General features: G+C 44.9%; 1 protein-coding gene across 1 annotated transcript in view; it reads left to right on the top strand.

The window, feature by feature from the left end:
- The first annotated feature begins 7,036 nt into the window (after positions 1-7,036).
- Positions 7,037-26,998, top strand: part of UMODL1 (uromodulin like 1) — a 482,641-nt gene continuing 462,679 nt past the window's right edge. Inside the window, exon 1 of the mRNA XM_069636212.1 lies at positions 7,037-7,145. Coding sequence (XP_069492313.1) covers positions 7,038-7,145 — 108 coding nt within the window. The 5' untranslated portion in view covers position 7,037. The remainder of the gene's footprint in view (positions 7,146-26,998) is intronic.

Here is a 26,998-nt window from a genome sequence, read left to right as displayed (position 1 = left end):
TAGTGGTAGTTGACCTCTTTTAAAAAATGGCCCATTTCATTCCACTTAACGGTCTACCAAACGCATCCAGTCTGGCGAAGGTATTGCTGGAACAAATCGTGCGGCTACACGGATTTCCCTCAGTCCTGATTTCAGACCGAGGCAGTCAATTTGTGTCTAACTTCTGGAAGAAGAGTTGTGCAATGGCCCAAATTGATATCCGTCTATCCACCAGTCACCATCCCCAAACTGATGGTCAAACAGAGAAGACGAATCAGACACTAGAGCAATACCTAAAGTGTATGTTACATCAAGTGGAAGAAGGTTCGAAGGATGTGTTGTGGATAGCCGAATATGCCTACAACAATTTGTTACACACCAGCACTGGACAGAGTCCATTCTATACCATGTATGGAAGGCATCCACGTACTTCTGAGTTGGACTCCCCCACGACCTTGGAAATACCCGCAGTAAAGACTTTGCATAAAACTATCACTCAGACCTTCAAAAGGGTGGCAGAACACTTGATTCAAGCCAAAGAAAGACAGAAAAGGTTCTCTGACCAACACCGACGAAGAGCCCGAGCCTACCATGTTGGAGATGAAGTCTGGTTAGCATCTCGGCACCTGCCCATAAGAGGAGCTCGAACATTTCGTCCCAGTTACCTTGTACCTTATACCATCAAGGCTATCATAAACCCTGTGGCAGTAAAACTAGCTTTACCACTGAACATGCAAATCCATCCTGTGTTGCACGTCTCACTCCTAAAGCCTGTTCAACCCGGAACCCGGGTCAAGGCATTGCCAAATCAGGTACTGGTTAATGAGAACCCGAATTTGAAGTTAAATACATCCTAGACTCAAAAATCACCAGGTCCAAGTTATATTATTTAGTGGACTGGAAATGATACGGCCCGCAGGACAGGACATGGGAGTTTAGCGAGCACATCCATGCACCACGCCTGGTTAAACGCTTTCATCGGAACCATCCAACCAAACCGGGGCCAGTCGGAAGAAATAACATGAGAGGGGCCTTAGGGGGGAGTGCTGTCACGACCCATATTCCTGACCCCATCAGATGCGACAGCCCCCTGACAGCAGTGGGGCTACAGTCCCCCACAGTGGCCCCAAGGGTCCTAAAGCCCATCAACAGAAGACATGGAGTCAGTCCTGGCGCCTTTGGCGTCAGGCTCATTATCAAGAATAAGGCAAGTACCCACTTCGGGCCTAAATTCAACATAGAGGTCCATTACACAGCTCAGTTCCATGAACCGAGCCATGCAGACAAGTGTTTTGGGTGTGGCCGGATCTTCAGGTGTGGCTGGCTATATAACCCACGCCGAACTGGGATTCACGCTTCGCGTTATTCTGCACTCCTGCAGCGTAACGCTCACCGTGTCCAGCTCCAGCTCATCTGCTTTTCCCTGTGGCCTGAACCTGAATCCATCAACCTGGATTCCACTGGCTACCTGAAAGAACGATAACAGCATTAACAAGGAAGATTTACCAGCGAGTAGCAGCTCCTACATCCATCCGCGCTCAGTGGTCTCGCCCATCTCCGGATTGCACCGCAACCTTTAGAGGTAAAGAAAAGGACAGCATTAGCAATAACCCGTACCTGGCAAGCAGCAGGTCCTGACATCGCGCTACGCTCTTCCATTTCGGAATGCATCGTAACATGCAAAGGCGAAGAAGAAACAAGCATAACATCAATAAACACTCACCTGAATAGCAGCTCGTCGATCATCAGCGCACAGCAACCTGCATGAAGAAGAGAAAGGAATACAGGATAGCAACTGACTCTAACTGAACAGCGCTGCGCTCTGCGCTCAACTACTTACCTCAGTCTTCTCCATCCGGCGCTGCAGCGCCGCAACCGCTACAATCCCTGTGGAGACAGAAAGAGACATTAAATAGCATAATAGAGAAAAGGAACAACGAAAAAGGCAAGGGAACGAAGTAAAGACGAGAGAGAACAGAGACTGCAAGACTCACCTGAGCACAAGAAGCAGAGTCGGTGTCACAGCCGGTCTGGACCCGACACAAGGGCGCAGGACCAGTGAAGCAACTAGGCCCTCCGAATGCCCACAAATAACACGCGCCCCTGCAGAGACGCAGCACAGAGCGCTCAACGCACAAAAAACCAAGGCTCTACCCAACGACCGACATACAAACGAGCAGAGAGGGGTCCAGGACAGCTCACGGCCTCCCCCTTGGATACCAGATGAGCGTAACAATAGCCCAACCAGACAAATGTTGTTCCTAGCTTGGGTGGGAGCTTTGTTTTCATTGCTAATGTCTGTGAGAGGTCTGCCATGTATAGGTTGAAGAGGGGGGCTGCCGAAACACAGCCTTGCTTCAGCCCGTGGAGGTGTTGATGGAAGGGGTGAGGTTGCCATTGTTATTTTACTCTTACCATAGCTGTCGTCTCCATGTAAATTGCACTGATGATATTGACTAATCCTCGTGGCATGCCCCATGAGTCCAATTTCTTCCATAGTGAGGCTCTGCTTATGGTGTCAAACGCAGCACTGAAATCCACGAAAGCCGTTTATACCGTTAGTTTGTGAACAGACCACTCATTCTCCGCTACAGTAGTTAAGAGCATCAGCTCCTCCAAAGTGTAGCAGTGTTTTCGAAAGCCAAGTTGGTTGTAGTCAGGGCAGTTTCTAACCAATTTAGTGCCGAGGGTGAAACACTAGAATGTGCCCCCCTTCACACCCAACAGGCACACGTCACTCCCAAACTACACCTCTGTGTTGTGCAACCAAACCCCTCCTGAATATCAATAGATTAGCGCTAGAGAAATGAAGGTGGTTTCATTACATTGTAATTTAAGTACTTTACAGAAGAAATCTGATGTGAAAACACAGCTGTTGTTGCCCAAGTAAATGAATCCTCCGTCACCTGCTCTTAGGAAAGGCCTTGTCTGATTGCAGTTTTAAACTTTCTGTAATGGTACACTACGGTGTCACCAGCCTGCCAGGGTCTGAGGGCCCACTGACCACTAGTCATGTGTTGCAGGAGTTCTGTTCGTACCACCTCACTTGTTTTTTGCAAGGGGAAATCCTAGACTAACCATATGAATTATTTTCTGATAGAAGGTTATCATTCCAATGTGGAAAGTCTGGTACACTCCTATTGTACTCTTTCAAAATACCTGTATGAGGGTGGCAAAGGGGACAAATAGCACCATGAGTGTTGCTGCCTGCTTTGTATTAAATCACCAAGCATTTCAGGAATATAACAGTGATGAGAGATCTCTATATGTCACAAAGAAGTCTGTAATACAAGGATTGTATGTGTGAATCTCTAAATACATAACAGATACATGTGGTGTGGTGCTCACAACCACAAAAAGATGAAGGGCTGAGTCAACCCTGCTAGCAATTGGAACTGGTGTAGCCCAGTCTTGTCCCCTGTCAGAAGCATGTAACCTGTGGGCTATCCACCAAACACTACGTATTCAAAGCGGAGTTCCTGAAAAACACTCCTATACTTATTGTGGGCCTCCTTTCTCCACAATGACTGCTGTCACTGAGGGTCCAGGGGGGCACCTTTCCCTTACACCTCTATACTGCAACCAAGAAGCCATCTCCATTCGTAGAACATGATAACTCAAGCCCAGCAAGGTTGCCAAGAACCACTGTCCAGGGAGGACAACAAAGCAAACAGGGGGCTGGATTTATATATAAAGGTGAGTGAAATATTAGAATCAGTGGGGGGAATGCATAGCAGGTCCTAAGATATGCGAGGCCCTATGCATCAAAAAACAAGCGAGCCGCATAATTTGCATATGTATTGATGTCCCATGCCTACACAAAAGCCCAAACTTTTGTCATTGCCCATGGTTTTGTTTGCGGGTGGATGGCTGGCAGACAAGGCCTTGCAGGGTTTCGGTATTGCAGTGGTAAGTAGGCCAGCCACGCTCCACTGTCAAGGCCAGCAAAGATAGGTATGTAGAGGTAGCTGCTCACTGCCGGAGCCAGGAGGCCATTACTATACTCATAACATAGGAACCTGTCTGAACTCATACTGTCAATGCATAGGGTCAGTCGTGGATGGGTACTGGGACAAGGAAAAGTGGGATGTGGGGGTAATACCACGTTAAGATTCTACTCTATATGAAACATCATGTGCAGAAGTGCCCAGTGAGGAAGCCCAATTTCAGCACATAAGGCCGACAAAACAAGCGGCGTTTTCCTACCAAAGCTGTTCACTTCCAGTGAACACCCACTGCCTCACACCTCGGCTGTTATAGCAAACATAGGCGATGAAATGTAGCTTACACTATTTTAATAGCTACCAGGAAATAACGTCATAAGGAGTGCTCCGATGGACAGAGCACAGGATATAGGGCTACATTTTTTGGAAAGAAATAGTTTCTCATGCAAAATTATCACAAAGGCGTGCATCTAAAACACATACCGTCTTCACTGAAGCGATGAACACGGCGACAGTGACCCCGTGTTACTGTGTCGCCATGTCCATCGATTGAAACCAAAGCGCTCCACCTCCCGCCATGAAAGCCCTAAAGTCACATATTGGGTGGCTGGCCTGCTGCTGGGCTGCTCACGGCTGCCAGAATCCAAAAGCCGCCACCAACAGAGAGAGGCGACACAGCGCGAACTTGAGACAATGGTGCTGCCTCTTACCCAACGTGATACTATGTGCCTGGGCAGCGGGCATGTAGCATTACGTTACCTAAGAGGCAGCACCCTCAGCCCCCTTCTCTGTTGGTTCCTCCATGTTTGCATTCTGTTCATACTGCTTTTACACACCCTCTGCTATCTTCTGTAACTTGGTGCTTCTCAGATGCGACTGTGCATTGATGCATTTGGCCTGTTTTAAATGTACCTATGCTTGCTGCATTTAGTCTGTTTTAGATTTAGCTATGTTTGCTGCATTTAGTCTGTTTAGATTTAGCTAGGTTTGCTGCATTTAGCCTGTTTTAAATTTAGCCTCGTCGATGCATTTAGTTTTTAGTTGCATTCATCTTCTACCTATCCATACTGCTCTTCCTATCCTTTTTCCCTTTCTCTCCCCCTTGTCGCCTTTTTCGCCTGCCAGTTGTGTCTTGCCCCCCCTGCCGCTTGCTTAGTTGTCTGTCCCCTCCTCCTGGTGTCCCCTCCTCTTCTCCTCTCCCTCCTCCTTTCACTGTATCAGCCTTAGCACTTACTCTATCAGAAATGTCTCCTGACCTGTATGACAGTAGCTTGTTAGTCTCCCCCTCCCTCTTTTCTATCTTTCTCCCTCTCCCCATCCCGCACTCTGAAATGTCGTCCTACCCAGTATGATAGTTGCTTGTTTTGTTCCTCTCCTTCTCCCTGCCCCTCTACCTTTTGTAAAATTCCAGCACTACCTCAATTGTCGTCAGGCCTAGTAAGATAGCCGCTTGTCTGTCTCCTTCTCCCCCCACCCCCCTCCCTATCATTGTCAAAAGCTCTTACTCTATCGGAAATGTCTCCTGACCTGTATGACAGTAGCTTGTTAGTCTCCCCCCTCCCTCTTTTGTTTGTTCCGCCCTCTCCCCCTCTAGCACCATTTGAAATGTCGTCATGCCTAGTATTATAATTGCTTGTTTTGTTCATCTCCTTCTCTCTACCCCCCATACCTTTTGTAAAATTCCAACACTACCTCATTTGTCACCGGGCCTAGTAAGGTAGCCGCTTGTCTGTCTCCTTTCTCCATCCCACCCTCCTCCCTCTCCTTATAAATGCGAAACACTGTTGCACTATCAGAAATGTCGTCAGGCTGAGTATGATAGTTAATTTCTCATTCTTCATGTATCAAGGACTTGTAAGAATTCCCTCCTCAGCTTGAAGCGCTTTGAAACACTTTGTGTATAGGCGCTATATAAATAATCAATCAATCAAAAAAAAAAAGCACCTGCTGCCGATACTCGCCCGGTTGCCCCAGAGCAACAGTGCACGCGCTAAGGCAATTGCGCCCCTCCGAGGCAATTCAAACATGTACCAGGTCAATTGTGCCACGAGCACTTGCCCGCTTTGCCCGGGCCAACAAACAGGCCTGGTTGTAGGGCTGAATTTGGTTTATTTCTGACCATTCCTCTAGCTCTGCCAGGAGCACCCAGGCAAAATCTTTGTGCGTGCATCCAGCATCGCGAGGATGCAATGGCTATTGGGTTCAGAATGTGGTCCACGTTTGTACCCAGGGACCACAATGCTTTTTGTCAAGGATTCAGGGAGGCGACCAGTTTCACTGATGGCTATGAATAGACTGTTGAGCACTTCACTCCATCTCCAAGGATTCATTTTCATTAATGCAATGCAAACACCATCTGGCCGCCGAGCCCTCGATCCTTTGCTGTTACTCATGCAATTAGCAATCTCCCTTGTGCTGGCTTTCAATGACCATTAGTACGCTGCCCATGGCCCCTCTTCTGCCTGCCCTTCTGCTTTGTCTAATGTGTTCATAATTAAATTCACCCAGGACTCTTTCCTAGGCTCCCTCTGCCAAAATGGTATATGACTGCCGAGTCACGATCCATTGCCCTGAAGTTGCTCATAGTGAGTCTTGAAGGTTTTGCGAACATCAGCGCCATATAAATAAAACATTGATTCAAAATGTAAATTAAAAAAAGAAGACACATGGATTAATTCACTCACAATTAATGGTTCCATGTGTTAAAATCGTGGCAAAAATGGCCGTGGACACAAAATATTGCGGCAAAACGCTGGTTTTGCCGCCGCAATCCATGTAAAGGGTGCGGGGAACACCCCTGCTCCTCTTAAATGGTGCAATGGGGTACACCTTTAATGGGTTAAACCACAGTTGCGATTTTTTTTTTGTACAGGCGACATTTTTGCCACGATTTTATCACTGCATACCCAATTAACAGGTGCCATTTTTATTGATATCTTGTGATTAAATAAACCCTGGCCTTTTCTCAACCCTCCTTCCTTTTATTTTTGCTATTCCTTTCTAAGCATTATCGTTCAACTTTCTCCCTGTCAGCCACCGTACCATCCACATGAAGCGCGACCACTCACTGACATCCACATTTTTTCCTTTTCATTTTCAGCCCTTTTAAGTAACATGACTAAATCTTGGTACAACGCAACAGTGCACGTGAAAATGGCGTTTGCAGATTTGCGCAAGTTGGATCCACAGTTCGTTAATCACACTCGTCTTTTACACTCCATGGTATGTACAAAGCTGACAATGGTGTTTATGTTGTTCTGCTGTTATGGGTATAAAGAAATGCATTGTTTTAATTTTGCTTTGTTTGTAGAGCATTGTGTTTTCTGCCCTATGGGTACAATGGCAGAGGCATTAAGATCCATTATGGCCTGTTGGTATGCAGACCACTTTTCAGCCTCTCCTCCGCCAATTAAATATCCGGTGGGTAGGTATCGATAAATGGCAGTCAGAGTCTTGCTCCATTTTGCTCCTCTGCTAGCGGTCTCATGCCAGACTCCAGTAGCACTAACTTTCTGAGCGCTAGTAGGCTATCACTGTGCGAGCCGGCGAAGCGGCTGTAGACACCAGATGTGACATCACCAGTGATCATTTAGGGCCATAATGTGGTTTAGTCCAATTTGCCATAGGGACTGTCCCACACAATTGACCACTGACACTCGCTGGAAGTGAGCAGGTCAGCAGAGCTGGTGCAAAGTCCTGGCTGGGAATCATGTGGAAAATGCCATGATTTTGCATGTTGTGGCTGTCAAGTGGCTACCTCAAATGTGCTCAAGCGACCTTGTTGCCTGTGGCTGTCGTGTCGAATCATGATGCCTTTCTGTTGTTGTCCTTTATGTATGTCCACCCATGTATTGTCAACAGTGACAGTTCCATTTACTCCCCTCCCACACCTTGGTCAGAATGTCACTCGAACTCACCGCATTGTAAGAAGCTCACTGCTTCCTGTCAAATCTGATTTCTTATCTATTTTACATTCTTTTGTGATCAAAAGCACATCGTTCCTCTTTGTATATAGTATAATGGCACCTCAGCTCCTAAGGAAATACTGTCAAACTCATGATGAGGCCCAAAGCAAAGATCCTAACGACATTGAGACACATTGTATGCCGGTGCTTGAAGGCAAAGATCCTAACGACATTGAGACACATTGTATGCCGGTGCTTGAAGGCAAAGATCCTAACGACATTGAGACACATTGTATGCCGGTGCTTGAAGGCAAAGATCCTAACGACATTGAGACACATTGTATGCCGGTGCTTGAAGGCAAAGATCCTAACGACATTGAGACACATTGTATGCCGGTGCTTGAAGGCAATGATCCTAACGACATTGAGACACATTGTATGCCGTGCTTGAAGTCAAAGATCCTAACGACATTGTGACACACTGTATGCCGTGCTTGAAGGCAATGATCCTAACGACATTGAGACACATTGTATGCCGTGCTTGAAGTCAAAGATCCTAACGACATTGAGACACACTGTATGCCGGTGCTTGAAGGCAATGATCCTAATGACATTGAGACACATTGTATGCCGTGCTTGAAGTCAAAGATCCTAACGACATTGTGACACACTGTATGCCGTGCTTGAAGGCAATGACCCTAACGACATTGAGACATATTGTATGCCGTGCTTGAAGTCAAAGATCCTAACGACATTGTGACACACTGTATGCCGTGCTTGAAGGCAATGATCCTAACGACATTGAGACACACTGTATGCCGGTGCTTGTAGGCAAAGATCCTAACGGCATTGAGACACACTGTATGCCGATGCTTGAAGTCAAAGATCCTAACGACATTGAGACAAACTGTATGCTGGTGCTTGAAGGCAAAGATCCTAACGGCATTGAGACACACTGTATGCCGGTGCTTGAAGTCAAAGATCCTAACGACATTGAGACAAATTGTATGCTGGTGCTTGAAGGCAAAGATCCTGAAGGCATTGAGACACACTGCATTCCGGTTCTTAAAGTCAAAGATCCTAAAGACTTCCGAACACCGTGGCAGTGCAGCAGACAAGGATAAGAGTTCTGGACCACATGACAACCCAGATTAACGTAATGAAAAATATTAGCTCTATGTTTTTGGCTATGCTCATCATTTCTGCAACAGTGGGACTCCTTCCTATCCCCCAACAAGTTCAATATATTTCTCACTGTAATACCAACTGCATCATACAAACAATGCACAGCCTTGAACAAAGACTAACTATGATTGGGAATTTGTCTGGGCGGAACAATGCTTGCCATCAGTTCCGTCAAATCTTTTCTTTTTCAATGGAATATGGCAATATTCTACTGCCAATATGAACACCAATTTAGTATTTAGCATGCTCACTCCATTTGCTGAGACTAGGCTGGTGGGTACTGCTTATTCCTCAGCCTCTGCAATGTCTTTGGGTATTGGTTGTACTGCTAGCCACATGCACTTTTCCCTAATCTAGGCTGTAACATGTTCTGAGGTGACTGTGATGGTTCATGCTGCACCAGGCATGTGGCTGGTGTATCATATGACCCAGCATAGGTGAGTTAGCCACACTGGTCCCTGGCTTCCCTCTCAACCTAAGTGTAAGGCACATATAGCAAAGGTGCAGGTGTTTTTGCTTTACTAAGACATTCTACTTGGAAGACGTCTCATGGGCAGCAGTAGAGCAATCATGCACTCAACAAGGCAAACAGATGCAAAGCACACAGTTCACGTTGACTGCGACCTGGTTACAGTGAGTGTCTGGGTGCTGCTGCGTTGGAGGCTGACGAACAGCACTGACATGCTGGGATCTTTGAGATGTCACATAAAGATTGTAGACAGCATACGTACCTTGTTGAATCTCTGAACTCTGAGCTTGTGCGGGGATGTAGTGGTGGTGTGTCTCATTTCAGAGAGTGCTTGTTTATCAGTCCATCCCTCTTCTGTGGTGCTGCTGGTGCTGGGGTTAACACCAGTTCCATTGGTGCTGTCAAATAACCATCCCGGTGTTCTCTTACGATGTGGGGTGGGCCTATTAAATGTCTTGGTCATCAGCATCCACATTGCTATCAAAATCAGCAGACTCCACAGGACTAGATGTGTTGAAAGATTTCATCTTATGTTATTGGGATTTGTCCCACAGGTGGTTTCCATTTTCATGGTCTCCACTGGATGTGGTGGATCTAAAAGAGAAGGGAGCAGGTTCGTGGGAAAATGCAAGATAGCTTTTCTTTCGTGTTTGCGTGCAGACGGGAAGTACCTTGAGCTATGCATGCAAGTCTGTTTTTAGGTTTCCTGTGTGGCAGCATAGTGGCGGCATTTGTGTGCAAATGGGGAGTCTTGTGTGCACGTGGAGCTAAAATGCATTGCCCTGAGATATCATATGCGGTGAAGTGTTCTGTTATTTGATGTCTGCTGGAAGGGTTAGTTCAGTTGCCGTACATGAGTGGCTTTGTTGGTATACACACAGTGTGTTCGAGCATAGAGGTTGAGAAGGTTAGGAGGTTAGTAAAGGGAGGGGGGGGCGGGCAACTCAGATCATCCACCTGGTAGGGCCAATGGTGGCTTCTCAGTAGTGGTGCCATTTGGGTAAGGAACTTGTGGGGAGATGTTCTAAAGCACCCTGGAGTGGGCTGCTCATGCAGTGGACAGAGTGTAGTGGAATCATATGGAGAATGCGGCAGTGGTTACCAAGTAGATAGTGAGCGAGAATAGCTCCTGAGTGGAGTTCAGAGTAAGAATTCCACAGAGGGCTGATTCCAACTGGGATTCCTAGGAACAACATAGCATGTCACAGGACAAGGTGCGATATCCATGATGATGTCACATGAATAAGATGAGCAGAGAGAAACACATTGCAGCTTATTATTTGCCAAGGGGAAAAATCACATTGGGATAGCCGTGAGCAAAATCTCAGAGGACAGAATTACAGTGGCACGTACAGACAAACAATAACAATGGGGCAAACGGGAGTGAATCCCAGAAGGCAGAATCACTGAGCGGCCTCTGGCAGCAATATAGCATAAGGCAGAAAGTAGAATTGTGGAATGGTGAGCTGAAAGAGAGGGGGCTGGGTTAGATTAGTGGGGAGAGATACAATACTTGAGAAAGGCTATGAACATTGTGCTGCTCTGAAATGGATGATTGCCTTAATCCTAACACATGCCAGCTGCTGAAAGCTGCCACTCCAAGCACTGAAGCACACCCTCATCTGCCTCACACTCAATGGAGGAACCCTCAGGTGGCACCTTCAATGAGCCCTGCATAACTTGCACATGGACGGCTGAGGTATGTTAACATTTGTCCCAGAGTGGGATGATGTGTCAGGTGAGATTTGCCTGGCTGAAGTGACATGACAAATGCACTGGCGCCAGTTGTGATATTCAGTGAAGGAGCCCTAGCCACCATGAACAGCAAGCTCCCGACAGTCAGTTATGACATGCTCCCAGCAACCATGTGGTTCATGGGAGCACATTTCCCAGAGATGGGCCTTTAAAGGGGCCATCTCTTGAAATGCTTATGAAATAAACAACATTTCCATTCCTGTTTGGGAGTTGGAAATGGAAGTGTGACAGCCATGGTTTAAACAGTGGTCATCACACTTAAAGAAATATTGTGACACAGTCAGGGTCCTTTTCAGACAGATAATATTCCCACCACTCTGCCAGGGGTTCTTATGTCAGCTTTCTTCTGAAGGCCCCCTGTTTGCTGCAATAGTTAAGGAAGGTACTTGTGTCTGAGTTTCCGCCCCAGGGTATCATTAGTCTTTGTGTCTTGGTCTCTCTCATGTATCTGACAGATCATCTGCTCTACTGAGGGCATGATGCAGACTACATTTTCACAGATGTATACTTATTGACCTTTTCACAATTGATCGTGGGAGAATTGACCTTCTGCACAATTGATCGTGCAATGAAGTCCTACATTTGAACTTGTATAATCGACTTTGATTGTGGCCATAACGTTCCATTTCTGACCTGGAAACCCAGGTATTTAGTCTGGAAGGCTGCAACCATGGTTTTCTTAGAGTTGATCCGAAAACCAGGAGTTTGGAGAGTATTCAAAACATATTCCAGATGCCTCAGGTGGTCGTTCCATAGGAGGCGCTATGGACCACTATATCATCCAAATATGCATCTGCATATTTGCCATGTTTACTTAGCAGTTTGTCAATAAGCCTTTGGAACGTGTCTGGAGCCCATGTAGTCCAAAGGGTAATACGATTAACTGGTATAGGCCGCTAGGAGTGGCAAAAGCAGTTGATTTTTTTTGCATTCTTTCCTCAGTGGGATTTGCCAGTATCCTTTTGTTAGAACTATCATAGTTAGGTACTTGGCTTGTCCCAGGTGCTCCAGCAGGTTTTCGATATATGGCATGGGGTAGGCGTTGAACTGGGATATACTGCTTTGTTGTCGAAAATCCATGCAAAAGCATATAGATCCATCAGGCTTTGGCACAAGAATGATGGGGAATACCAATGACTGTTAGAGGGCTCTATGACGCCCAGTTATAGCATGGGCTTTCCTTCTTTTTCTATGGCTTGTTTATGGGCCTCCGGAATATGGTAGGTTAATTGGCATACTACCTGATTAGGTAGTGTTGGTATGGCATGGAGCAATTCTGAAGTCTTTCCTGCTAGTGCCAAAAAACACTTCTTGAACTTCCACATTACTTGATCCAATTCCTGCCGTTGGCATGAGGACAGTTGCTTGTCTATCTGTATCTATTCAATTCTACCCACCGCCAACTCTGGGTGCATCTCAGCGGTCTCTCTGGGTTCTGGTGTAATGAGGGCCATGACCAGAGTTGCTTCTTCACATTTTTTAACAGGTTCATACGATAGGTCTGTAGTTGAGGTCATCTGTCCTCTTGCCGTACCCTGTATTTTACGGGAGCTAGGACCTGTTCTACCTGGTACAGTCCTTTTCATGAGGCAAGGAGCTTGTTTTCTGCACTGGGTAAAAGCACCATTCCTGTATCCCCTGTACGGAAAGTGCAAAGGCAGGTTCTTTGGTTATAGTATTTCACGTGCAGTTTTGGGAATTTTTGGAGGTTCTTCTGTGCTTTTCCTGCAATGTTTACACGTGGCTTGACAGGTTGCTGGTCTACTCTGTCAGATATTTCTTGAGCTGGTTGTTCCTCCCATTCCTTCCAGAGCAGGTTCAGAAAAGTCCTGGTTCTTCTCCCAAACAAAAGTGCAAAAGTTGAAAACCCATTGGAGGAATGAGGGGTGTTTCTTATGGTCATTAAAATCAAATGAATCAGTCTATCCCAATCACGATTAGCAGAGTCCATAGTATTTCGCAATATTTGTTTGATCATCTGGTTTTATAGTTCCAATAGACTGTTTGTGGGTGATATACTGATGTCTTTACCTGTTCAATATGAAGAGCCTGGCACACTTATTGAACTAGTTGGAATGTAAAGTGGGTACCTTGATCCATTGTGATCTCTTTGGGTATCCCCACTTGTGCCATAAAGGGAATAATGGCATCACTGTTACGCTCACCTGATATCCACAGGGACGCCACCCAGCCCTGGTTGGATGATTTGCACTTTCAAACCCTCTCCCGGTCCCTTGGTAAGGCCCCTGGTTAAAGATGGGTCTGCAATATAGGAGAGCTGGATTCAATACCAGATTGTATTTGTTTTCCCACCTCCCTTGGCCTCAACTCCTTCCTCCCCCTTGGGCCTTCTCCTTACCTTAATATTGTAAAAGGTAGATTCTCCGTCCTGCTCCTCGTGGCAGGGGCGCGTAGATGTGGGGGGCGAGCAGCGACCAAGTTACTTCACTGGTGCAAGCCCCCCTGTGGGAATCCAGGCCTGCTGCGACTCCGTAGGTTTGCTGCTTTACAGTCTTTATATGCAGTTCTTATGTTCCTCTTAGTTCGAATAATAATGTCTTGCTTCTTTGCTATGGAAAGGTATTTTGGTGTTGTCATGCAGTTTGAAGATGAGCATGGCCCGGTTGGAGAAAGCGCGGTGTGCGCGATGCTGTCCGGTAAATAATGCGCTATGCGCGGTGCTGTTTCGCCTTTTATATTGCTAACCTGTGTCTTTTCTCTCCTTGCAGGTTGCGATGTTCCTCGCTGGGCACAGTAATGTTCCATGAATGATACTGACCAGGAGATGACTACCCAGGTAAGAATTGTGTGGCTTTCTTCATTCGGGAGGAAACGTGAGTAACCGCTTACTAATGCTGTCTTTCTTTCTACTCTTTTCAGGTTATGGTATTCCAGGATGCATGCGGTGCCGGATGATGGAGTTTGTACCTTCAGGTGAGTGGAACTGAAGTCAGTGATGGATTGAAGACAGGATACTGTTCCAGGTAACTTTCATAGTGTTCTTTCTCTCTCTGCAGGTCCTTGGTTTCCGGTAAACTGGCATAAAAAAACTGGACACGGTGAGTGTTACGCTGCCCACAGCAGAATAACGCAAAGCATGTTCTGCTGTTTGGGTGTGGTTTAAATAGTCTCAGGTAAAGTAGTCCAGGTAAATAGTCCCAGGCTTGCCACACCCAAAGTAGTCCAGGTAAAGTAGTCCCAGGCCTGCCACACCCAAAAGACTAGACCGCATAGCTATGTGTGTGCCTCCATGTTGGCTGAACCCCCCCCCCCCAAGTTAAATAGTCCCAAGTAAATAGTCCCATTCCAATGTTGGTCTTCATGATGGTTATGAGCCTGGCGCCAAAGGCACCAGGATTGACTCCAAGAGAGTCTTGGATGAGGTTTTAAGGCCTTTGACCTGGCCCTAACTGGAAGGCTGACTTGCCAGTGAGGGCCAGGGGCAAGGGTCATGAAAATCACACACTTGTGTAGCAGTTATGCCCCGAAACAGGAATGCCTCAGGGGATTGGGTTCTGTAGTACACAATTACTATGATATACTTATGCCCCCTACTATATGGGTCTAGTGGACCGACAATGTGCATGCTGATGCAATGAAAGGGTTCCTGACTTGAGGGTATCTTTTGAAGTGGATCCTTGGGTACATTGTCTCGGTTTTTTAGCTGGCACTCTTGGCACTGTTTGCAAAACCGGGCAATATCTCAGTAAATTCCCAGCCAATAGATCCTCTGTAGGACTTTCTGGATAGTCTTGTCTGTTCCCTGATGACCTTCTCCCACTTGATTGTATTCTGTGTCTAACCCGGTTTTCCTGTGCTTCAGGGGAACCAGTAGTTGTCTTACAGGTTCCTTGTTCTCCTCTATCACGACCCTTTAGAGGAGTCTTTTTCCTCTCTAGCAATGGGTGCCTGAGCTCTGTGAGCCCTGATCGCGTGCGGTTTCTCGGGTGTGGCAGAGCGTAGGGTCTAACACTTGGGATATCTGTCACTTGTTCATCGATCCTCCAGTCTACTGTTGTGGGACACTCGATTCTGGCATTCCAAAGATATTTCACTCTTCTTCTTTCTCTTTGTTTCTTCCTTTCCCTGATGTTTGGGGTGTCTATTTCTGTGTGAGAAAAAGGGGTATATTACCACCATCTTTCCTCTATGTCCCTACTGATCTCTTTAAAACCCGGGGCATGTGATCCCAACAGTAGGGGTTCTTGAAGAGCTGGTAAAACAGCTGCCTTTAGTCGTATATATCCCTTCCCCTAATCTTTATCTGTACTCCCTTTTAGAGGATTTGGATTTACATCTCCATGAATGTGCCTTATACCTACCCCTGATCCGTCCGGATCAGTTGGCCCAACCAGTCCATGATGCCGGCGTTGAGTACGCTTCCGGAATTGACCATGGTGCTGATGTGTTGTCCATTCATCTCTGCATCACATTCATAAGGATACTTTCCCCCTCTGGATCCTAGCATCCATTCTAGAAGCTTATCAGTTATGGCATCAATATCTGTTGGTTCCGGTTTTACCTTTCTCTCACAATTGCGGGCTATATATCCCATTCCAGATTCATAACACTGTGGTACTCTTGGAGTGGGTGTCAAGCTAAACTGGGCAGGCCTCATGATAGGATCAGCACTCTTGTACTTCCAGGGTTCTCCCTCTGGTCTTCGGCTGAAAACTAGCATATTTTGGCTCAGAATTGTTCTGAGACTGTTTGTGGGGACATGACTATTGATTCTGTTTACCTTTACTGATGTAAGCCAACCCATTCCAACCTTCTGGTAGGCATAGGTGATGTTGATGGTCTCAGTCAGACTGGGTCGGTGGTGTGCTTTAATCCAACACTGAAAGGGGAGTAGTAACGATTCCACATATTGTTCACGGATGATTTTTCTGCCATGTCAGCTTTGGAAGCCATGTTGGTTTGTAGCCATTTATCTGCCTGGTCGTTTACTCAGTAAAAAAGTTGTCTCTGAGTTTCCTGGTAACTTGATACAGTAGGTTTCTTCATTGTGTCCTATGCTTTCCACTACAGCTTTCTTTGTCATTGTACAGGGTGTCTCTCATTGGGTTAGCTGGCTGATGGGCACCCTGCATCTCACCAGTCATAAGAGGTACTATATACTGCCCCATCTTTCCTGTTGCCAAGCAGCATTGCAAGCCACCCTTTTGAAATTGATTAAAACATGGGAGGGTTCTTCTCCAGAAGTGTATTTCTGTAACACTGTATTATCAGGAACCGAGCAGGTAAAATGACAGTGAGAGACCACCCCTTATTGAAATTTATGGACAAAAGAGGGAGAGAGACACTGTTTTACTGTGATAGACCTCAGCTATACATTGCAGGAGAGATGTATGCCACTCAAGGTTGGGTAAAAGGGATAATGGGGTGTAGAGCAGAGGCACTTATAGGGTTCTTGTGGCATCAACCCTGAAAATAGAGAGTGCCTGGAAGAATGGAGACAATATGCCAGACTAACTGACCTGGGGTAAGATGAAGAAGGGCAGTATACGTAACAGAATTAAAGAATGGATAACTGTGCTTCAGAAACAAGGGCACAATAAAGATGGGGAAGAATGAAGGGTGTAAACGCTTCATGGACCTACTAGACATGAAAGTAGGCACAGCAGTATTGATGGACCAGTATTGGACGTGTGGTTCACAGGCCTTTATGCAGCTCCTGCCAAATTGGGGTGGCATCTGCTGGATAGTAGTGTTACATGCATTGGCCCTGGTAGTGCTTCAAAGTGATTTGGTGCAAATAGCAGAATACCCCTAGTAAAAAAAGACAAGAAGGGGAAAAGGTCACAATGCACAAAAAGAGACCATTATTTTACAAAAGAATCAGTGAATGCTTTAGACAATATCCCATCTGAACACAGGCTGTTTAGCAAAGCATCCATCTTCTTCATGACCATTTTCGGTCCTGGCTTAAAGATGGTAGCTAAAGAAATGGTTGCAGATAATGAGTTCAGAGTTATTGCGGGCCCTAAATGCAACAGAAAAAGGTTCAATGATTGATGTCTCTCCAGAACAGGTGTGTCCTCGACCTCCTCACTGCCATGTAGGGAGATGTCTGTGCAAAAATTGGCTGAGGTTGCTGCACATTTACTCCTGCATACGATGAGCAGAATGGGAGCTTGACTGAGGCAATACCGACCCTGCAAAATGTGCACTCAAAAATGGTCCTAGAAACCAGTAAAGTTAAAGATGTGGACTGGTTCATGGCTCTATTCTCATGTGTGCCTACCTGGCTAGGTAACACATTCAAAATATTACTGCAAGTCCTGGTATTGGTATTGAAGCGTTTTGCAATTAATACTATCACAATGTCAAAAATCTGGGGGAAAGGCTGTAGAGCCCCACATGATGACAGTAATACTGGTTAGAGATAACGTAGTGCATATACACACCCAAACAGATGAGCCACATGAAATACACTTCATTGAAAGACAATTAGGGCCCCCAGGCACTGTGTTCGAGGCCCTGATGGACTTAGAAAATTACACAGAGCACTGGGTCGATATTGAGGGAGATAGGAGTGCTGCTTTATGATGTGTGGGCGGAATAATATGTAGGCGGCAGTCTGAGGGGTGTGTTCAAAAAATGGATACTGAAAGATGGGTATCATAAAATGAGAGAATATAATTAAGGTGTGGTCAACAAATTGACCAGAGGGGGGAGTGAGGTAATGGAGATGGGAGTTGCACCAAGTGTGGCCACACCCCCAACAGTACCACCTATTCCCATCACGATTATAAACGGAAGTATAAGCTGAGAAAGGTGCAGTAGGCCATTAACCAAAATACTAAGAGCCTTGTAGTTGTCATTAAAACAGAATACATGGGGTGACAGGTAGTTGCTTTATTATATACACAGGTGGAGAATAATTAAATGAAGGCACGTACACACACAAAGCATACATAACAGACATGTAGAGTACATAGAGAGGAAGAATCACGTAGACATGAAGAATATTTGCATGCAGACATGAAGAATATTTGCATGTCGACACGAAGAGCACGTACACGTACATGTAAACACAAACAACATTAACAGGCAAGGGACAAAGGTACAATAAGGTGATGAATGGACGGAAGCAATGCCATTACTCAGACCAAACTCTGCTAAGCCTTAATTCTGAAATGCTGCAACCTCACATAAAATCACGTATAAACAAGTTTCCAGGCCTCGCAGTACTCGGATGAGCCCAGACACCAAGGTCAGTGCGCCGATGGTAGTTCTGCTTAGCAAGCTGAAACCACACCAGATAACGTTTCCCATGGCTTGCAGCATACATTTATTAAGTTAATTATTTGCAGTTGGTAGCTGTGAGAACTCACATATCCTTGAAGGTCATGTGCAGGTTGGTCCCATGCCAAGCGATCCCATAACAAATAAATATACAGCGCGCTGAGTGACTTCTAAAGAAAAGCACATGGACGTCAGAGTAGCATAAACTCCAATAGATGAAATTGAGCTCCGAACAGTGGTCCTCAACCAAGTGATCCCAACAAGACTCCCTTAGCACATCTAGACACAGAGTTGACAGCCAAGGCCACAAACAAAGCAGGCCACTTACAATAGCCCTTGGTCTGGTCAATCGTTGAGATGTATTTAGCTGGCCCCAGTTTGTTAATTAGATTGTCTATCCTTGGCATAGGATAATTGTCAAACTGGGAGATGGAATTTAGCTCACGAAGGTCAATACAAAATGTCCACGACCCATCTGGTTTGTGACCAGGACTATTGGTGAGCACCACAGACACTCCTAGGGTTAACAAATATTGGCTTCTAACATTCTCTATACTTCTGGGATAATTGTTTCCTTCTGGGCCTCAGGTATATGATAGGGCTTTAGGTTAACGACTTTCCCTTATGGGGTTCAGATGTGATGTTGCAGACCTTCCACCCTACCCGGTTTATCATTAAAGACATTGGCAAATTGATATAATAGATACCGAATGTCCTCCTGCTGTTGGGATGTTAACTCAGGAGACACCAGATTTTCCTCAAGATGTCCCTCTGTCAAGAGGGTAGCCATAGTCACTGATGTATCCTCAACAGTGTCGACTCTCCTCTGCTTCTGGAGATTTATATAATAAATTTGGATTTTCACTTTCCTATCGGGTTGCAATACTAAACAGCTATTCAGTCCTTTTTCTCAAGTATCTCATAAGGTCTGTACCATTTAGAAAGCATCTTTTGATTGGATTTAGGTAAAAGAACTAGGACTTTCTGACCGATGGAAAAGGACCTATGAACAGCTGTCTTGTTGTATTGAGCTTTTTGGTACTCCTGGGCTTGTTCTAGGTGTTTGGTAACTATTTCCCTTACTATGCTCATGCATTATTTTAACCATTGAGCGGTCTAGGAGATTGGAGGGATTGCATCTTCCCTTTCCTCCCAGGTTTCCCAGAGCATGTCCAAGAGGTCCCTTGACTCCCATCCATACAACAGACAACAGTTCAAAGGGAGAGAACCCTAGGAAAGCTTGGGGAGTTTTCTGGATGGCATAAAGGGCCCTTGGGATCATAGAGTACCAGTTTCTCCCATCAGAGTCGAGCAGTTTTTTTTGGATTTTCTTTAAGGTCTGGTTGAATCTTTCGACCAATCCATCCATCTGAGGATGGAAAAATGAAGGGGTGGTTGGAGGTACCGACGACTCAGCAGTCTTTTGACATAGGTCACATATGGCTACACAGTTTTTTACATCAGCATGCACCCCAGGCCAATAGAACTGAGAAGTGACTTGACTTTGTGTCTTGACTATCCCTAAATGTCCCGAGGTAAGATGGGTGTGTGCTAACTCCAAGACTACCCTACGATGACTACATATCACCAACTGGGTGAGATTGTGGGCATCTGAAGTCAAGTTACCCCTATACAACACCCCATGTTTAAAAAAAAAAGAATGGGCCTCCCTGTGCTCTGCCCTTGAGCTCAGACATGACCTTTAGAAATATCTCTGCTAAGATAGTCATAACTTTGGGCAAATGCAATATCTGGGATAAGTTCTGTGTCATCTAAGAGAGGAGGAGATTCTTTAGGCATAACGATTTCAGTTTTGCCAAATCCTTTTGATCCCTCTTTGTTAGCTTGATCTCATATCTCAGTGGGTAAAGAAAAGACAACCTTCTCCAATACAACTTTAGCAATCCTTTCCCCAACTTTCATCTGATATGCCGATTTTCCATGATTATGAATGAGAATTGTGATATTGCCTCGATAATCTGGGTCTATTATCCCCGTCATAACATCTATTCCATGTCTCCAAGCGAGTCTGGATTTAGAGACCAGGCGTATATATGTACATTCTGAGTGTTAACACTAAACCAGTGGGGATAAGTTCTTGTGTTCCCACTTCAATGACAACTTTCCTGCTACTGCATAAGTCAAAACCTATAGACTATGCCATGGCAACCGTAGGTTTGGAAGCTTGTGGAGTGAGTTTACAACATTTTTAGGGTCCCCAAATATGTATCAGTTGGGCCGGATCCCACCCCTGACACCATGTGTGACAAGGCACCAGAAGCAGGAGTTGGACACAGAGGTGGCATGGTTCAAAGGGAGATTTATTTATAAGAAAGGAAAACCTAACTATCCCTAACCTAATAAACACTAATCTTGGGTCAGTCTAGTCAGAATTTCCATTCAACTAATAACTCTGTACTCCGTCCAAACTGCTAATCAAGCCCTATCACTACTAACAGAAAATCACTAAATACTTTTCTGGAGGAAGACTCCTTCCTCCTGATAAACAAAAGGTTTTAACTTTCCAAAACGAAACACTTAGAATTCAAATAAGGACGTCGGGAAAATGACTCCCTTCTCCTGACTCAGTTCAAACAAGGATCTCCAAAGTTTTAGTTTATTACCCTAGAGCCCAATGTGCCAACCAGGAGCATGTCTCCCGGCTGCTGTTATAAATAGTTCCTTGGTATGATCAACAAACACTTTTCATCAGGTGTTGTAACTCCTGCCACAGTTTTCCCAATGGGTGTTGCCCTTTCCTCCTTTGCACCCTGGATAATGGTCTAAAGATCTTCTCTTTGGTTCTCTGATGATTTACAAATGATTCCCAACTTTGAACAGTACCTCTCTTGATGAGATTGGTAAGAGGGAGTTTACTTTCGACCGACACTGTAGAGTTATTTTCTTCAGTAGCTTCTTCCCCGGTACTGTGATGAGAGAGACCACCCCTGACATCGAGATTACAGTTATTTTCACCAGTGGCTTTATCTCCACCACTAGGTCAAAGGAAATCACTTTCAATGCACAGATTGCAGTTTCCTTCACCAGTAGCATTGTTTTTGCCACTGAGCCAGGGGATATTACTCACAGCCTTTCGCGCTGCTACCCCCATATTCCCACTGGTTCTCCCGTGCCTCCCTTTAACTTTCTCTGGGCTGTGGCATGTTACCAAATCCAAATGGGACTGGGGTCTGTGTTGTTGGCTGCTCTGGTTTCTCTGTTCTGTTTCTGCTGTTCCACGATGCCTCTGCAGTCCTAGTCTCTGTATGGTGTCGGCGTAGTTGTTGGACCGAACGTTCCACCTCATAGAGGCCATGCCACTGTTTCTCCTCTCGGGTCTTGTAGTTGGGTCTGCTCTTGCTAGACCCCTGCAGGACTCTCTCAGTTTGGTGCTGGCATCCTCCGTTCTGCAGTCTGCCCTCAGAGTTTGTAACTCCCGCCTGCAGTAACTCCCGCCTGCAGTCTGCTCCACTCCTGCTGCTATTCCCAGCTCAACTTCGCACTTTAAGTCCATTGTCTTTTTGTATACAATGTTACCAGTTCCTCCCGGGAGACTATCCGAGTCCTTTTTCACTTTTAAGGGATTGATCTTCATGCCTCTCCAAGGTCTCCTCATCTCAGTACTTGAGGAGTCTACCCTGCTACAATATAACATGTTGACACTATTAAGAGGGTAATAAGAGTGTGGTTGGTAGCTTGGGGTTTCAGATGGAATCGGAATCATGGAAGGGCAGCATAGAATTAATATATCCATCCCAAAGAGGGGAATCCTACCCTGGAAGGTCCTCCCACATGTTACCTCCTCCTACATGTTACTACCCATAGGAGTATTATTGGTTAGATGCCGCTCCGTCCTAGCCTTATAGGGAAGGTCTCCCTCCTGGGGAGAAGCAACGTCATTCAATGACTTGTCACAATAGTCATAAGAAAAGTGAAAGTTATAGCATGGAAAATAATATATCAGATTCAACATATACATGTATATTGTGCATACATCCCATATTGAAACCTCCATACAATAATCCCAAGAGTATCATTGAAACAAAAATGTAAGCAGCAATGTGTTTCCAAATGACCAAGTCATAATATCTTTTGTTGAAATCCATGCAAAGTATAATCATAAGTCAGAGGAGCAAGGGGAAGAAAAAGAAAGTGAAAAGAAGAAACATTCATTATTAGTGAATGTTGTCTTGATGGAGTCTAGGCTTGTGGCTTGTTTTGAAATGTACCATGTCCTTCCTATTTAGATCTGCACATCAATGTTCATAGTATATGTTTCAATCCTGTTAGTGAAAAAGTAAGGTACTCTCGTGTTTTCTGTCATTGTTGTGGATCTTACTTTTAATCACCTAAATTGGTGGTGATGCTTTTAATCACCTAAATTGTCGAACATACTGTGCTTGAAAGATTGGAATCCACAATTGTCACTGGGAGCACTTACCTAGGTGATGGTCTATAGGTTCTGCAGTGACTGCATGGGTTACTGGATTATTCTATTATTTCTGCTGTTGTTCATTGGTCCTTCCTGTTTGGTCATCAAATGAATTGGGAGACCGTGTGTTTATAGGCTACAATATTTTCCTCTTTGTTGTGTTAAATAGTGATGTGACTCATGGACCCACAATTAAAATAGTGTGCCATGTATTTGCAAGACAGTACTGAAAGCAATTATATTGGGATCTGTGATGCCTTAAAAGTCAATGCTCATTGCTGATACATGCTGACAATAACAGGAATGGGGGCATCTGATTTTATCTCAATTGGTTATTACTCTATATGTTTAATGTGGTAAGATATCACATATGGTATTGCTAAATTGGAAATCGGTTCAGGGTAAAGTAGTAGAGTGAATATTTGAATATGACAGACCTTGTGCACACCATGAATTTGGGTGAAATAACAGATGCATTAAGGGGATCTGATATAAACTTTGAATTTTGTAGCAACAGAAACAACCAATCCAATATTTGGCCCTCAAAATAAAAATAAGAGAACATGAACAACGCTATGAATGAGTTCATAGCTTATAAAATTGGTTCTAAAACCGTATAGTAGATTGAAACTATTAGCTTACCTCTCTATATTTTTCGAATGCAGTGTTCAGCATTGGTGTGCCATGTGGTTTTCCCCACGGCAGTCATTTTGAAAAAGTACTTTTATAGTAACAAGTTGACATCATACACTGCGCATGCTATGTCATACATTTCTTTTACATTGCTGCAGCTTTACATAATATTCTGAGTGCATGTACATCATTGCAAAATCATTGTTGATTGAGATAAATGTTTCCCACGTTTAATTAGCAGTGATTGACTTATGACGGAAAGTTACTCAAGATCGGCGTGCGCGAGCAGTTTCCACCTTTACGCTGTTATGATGGTATGAAGGGCAATGTCTATTCTCAATCCTCCCCATGTAAATTTATTGCGTGCATTTGATACATCAGTTATACTTGAGGCTCTCAAATGTCATATATTGTGATAAGTGCGTGAATCAGAGAAGGAGCAGTTATGCACAGATGTGTGGGTTTGCATTGACCTTAATGGTTTCCTGTACCATGCCAAATTGCATCAGTATTGGATAGTCTTACATTAAATATCCATTGTTGTGTCCTCTGTCTGTAACAGTGTCCTCACAAGTTCCCTGAACCATGTCTAATTACATCATTACTACATAGAGACATGCATTACATACTCGTGGTTGGGTCCTATGTCTGTTCTCTATGGGCAATGTTACTTCCTTGTACATATCTTTCTGTAAGTCGCATTGATGCCCTCTATTTTGTAAATCGACTGTGTGTTGTGTGGGGGAAACCTCTTGTTATCCTGTACCAGGTCAAAAGAAATACATGCTGTTATGAATCATGTATTTTAAAAGAAACCACAACCAGAATAACATAATATGTGTGATTCTACATAGGTTGGTGTTGCCAGTGTGAAGGATACCGTGATACATCACAGTCATAGAAAGACATGTATTCAACAGTCAATGTTGGTACTCATTGTGGGGTGGCAGACTCCCAGCCCACAGGGATGCTCAGAATGGGGTCTTTAACACACCAGGAAAGACCCGGTTCTGAGCCTCATCACAGTGGGAGGCCGCCATCTTCCCTCACTGGGAATAAAGGTAAGTGTTCTCTGCCTGCATCCCTTCCCCCTTCCCCCCACCCCTGGTACTAATATCAATAGAACCCCCAGAGGGGGGCATTACCGGTCTGGTAATGCCCCAGGGCTTTGCTCGGGCTTGTAATTGACTCCACGGGGCATTATCAGACCGGTAATGCCCTCCCTACTCGGCTTCTATTGCTTAATTAAGTCTATCCTGTATTCACCATTGCCATTATAAACATACTAATATATGTTCAATTTGGGGTTACGTTAGTTCAGTAATGTTTATAAAAGGCATGCATTTCATGCTCTGTTGAGTCTGTCCGATACAGATTCTACAAAACATTCTGCTTCTGTCACAGTTTAGAAAAACTTCATAAAAGGAAACAGCCTTGTAAAGGATACAGTCAGCATCCACTTTCGGGGAGCCCTTTCGCTCTGGGGTATCTTGAACGTGCAGCGAACCAGATTCTTCCGGGACACCTTGCGTGTGATGCTAAACAAGACTTCCCCCCCAAGAACGTAGCCTGTAGGAATTGAACTACAACTAACAGGCCAGGGGCTTGAGCGAAAAGGCAGGAGCAGCGACAACAGAGCTAAGGGAGCAAACAAAACAATGATTCAAAAGAGCAACTAAGGTTACCCAAAATGCAGTGACCAGCCACCCACAATTACCCTCTCTTACCTGCTTAGCCAGAGAGAAATCCCATAACCTTATGTAAGCCCAACACACCACGGCAACCAGGTGATGCAGGAAGAAAGTCCCAGTTGATAGAAGTTAGTGCAAAGATTCACCTAACCTGAACGGCACGAGGGCGCAGCTAGTGTCCAAAAGGCAATCCCAAATTCCATTCAGCAAAGCGTCCCTGAAGTGAAGGTAAGCAATCCAAGTAGTGACCAGTGGAATCAGGAGAGTGTCCGTTTAGCCACGTTGATGCGTGGAGTGATGTTTTTTGTGACAAAATGAAAAGTACCATTGAACAATCCAGAATACGTAGATAATGAAGGGAAATTAGGAAGTCCGTGAAGATAGCAGCCAGAGGGGAAAACGGAGCTTAATTGGAAGTTCAGTTTCAGTCACTGGATATTTATCCTAGGGTGTGATGGGGAAGCAAATCCGAAAGCGTCACAACAAACAGGAGCAGGAGAGAGCAATCCGGATACAAAGCCAGGAATTCGATTACCAAAGGGAAAACAGTCGAGGGAGTTGGCGCCAGAAATGGTAAGGGAGGAGACGTACGGAATAGTCCTTAAAGCATGAGCCGGGTCCAGGAGATTTCAGGAAACAGGATGACGAGAATCGGGCACTTAAACTAACTGCTTAGTTTTAGGAGCACCCGTTGCATGGACAAGCTGAGTTAAGTACGATTATCTTTCCCAAGACGTGAGATGCGTTGCCGGCGTGTCACGTGATCGCAAAAAGGGGAAATGCTGGGTAATGTAGTGCGGCGTGTCCGGCGACTTGAAAGCAGTCGCCAAAGCAGCTTCCACATGGAAACGGATGACCCTAGTCGTCAGTGTGCAGGAACGCGGGGCATGACAGCTTCCATTTGTAGTAGTCTGAGCTCTTTATTGCCTCCTCTTCTTCTGTGTATAAGTCGCTGTAATCCTGTGAATGTTACTTTCTTCTTGTCTTCTAGTTGATGTGATTTTTTCTAGTGTGCTGCAAGTGCTAGAGTCCTGGCTCCCTAGTGGATTGATGTGTTCCTGGATTCTGATCCTTAATTCTCTAATATTGATACCAATGTACACTTTCTGGCACACACAAATTACAGCATAAACCACACCTTTTGTTTTTCAGCTAATGAATTTCATAATTTTTAATTTCCTTCTTTCATCAATAATCAGTTTCATAGTATTGTCAATTTCATTCTGGCACATGGTACATGTTCCGCATTTGTAGAAATCATTTCTGTTTTTGTCTTTCCACCATACTCTTTTGGGCGACTGATGCGCTTTACAAGTGTCGATAGCATAACATACTCCTCTACTTCTAATGGTGCTCCTTTATCATACATGATGGACAAAGTTTAGTTCTCAGGTTAGGTGCTTTGCCACAGATAATATTCAGTTTCCTACCTAGAAAATATTTCAGCTCTGTATCCATTAGGAGTAAGTGCCATGGCTTTGAAAGAATCCTATATAGTTGGTTATTATCACTGCAGATCTTAGTTATCATTCTGATCTCATCTGTCTTGGTCTCTTTAGTTCTGGGTTTGGGCATTAGCAGGTCTTTTCTCTCCAACTGTCTGGCTTTATCTATGACTTTATTGAGTATGTGTCTCTTGTAACCTTGTTCCTGAAACTTGTGCTTGAGTGTTTCACATTCTTGTTGGAAGTGTTGTGTCTCACTATAGTTCCTGCATGCCATTATAAATTCTCCTGTGGGGATAGTCTCTATCA

Source organism: Ambystoma mexicanum, chromosome 7p, assembly GCF_040938575.1.
Source record: "Ambystoma mexicanum isolate Mex_15411 chromosome 7p, UKY_AmexF1_1, whole genome shotgun sequence".
In the NCBI taxonomy this organism is placed as follows: Eukaryota; Metazoa; Chordata; class Amphibia; order Caudata; family Ambystomatidae; genus Ambystoma; species Ambystoma mexicanum.
Note: the sequence above shows the minus strand (reverse complement) of the source record. Positions and strands in the feature narration are given on the sequence as shown.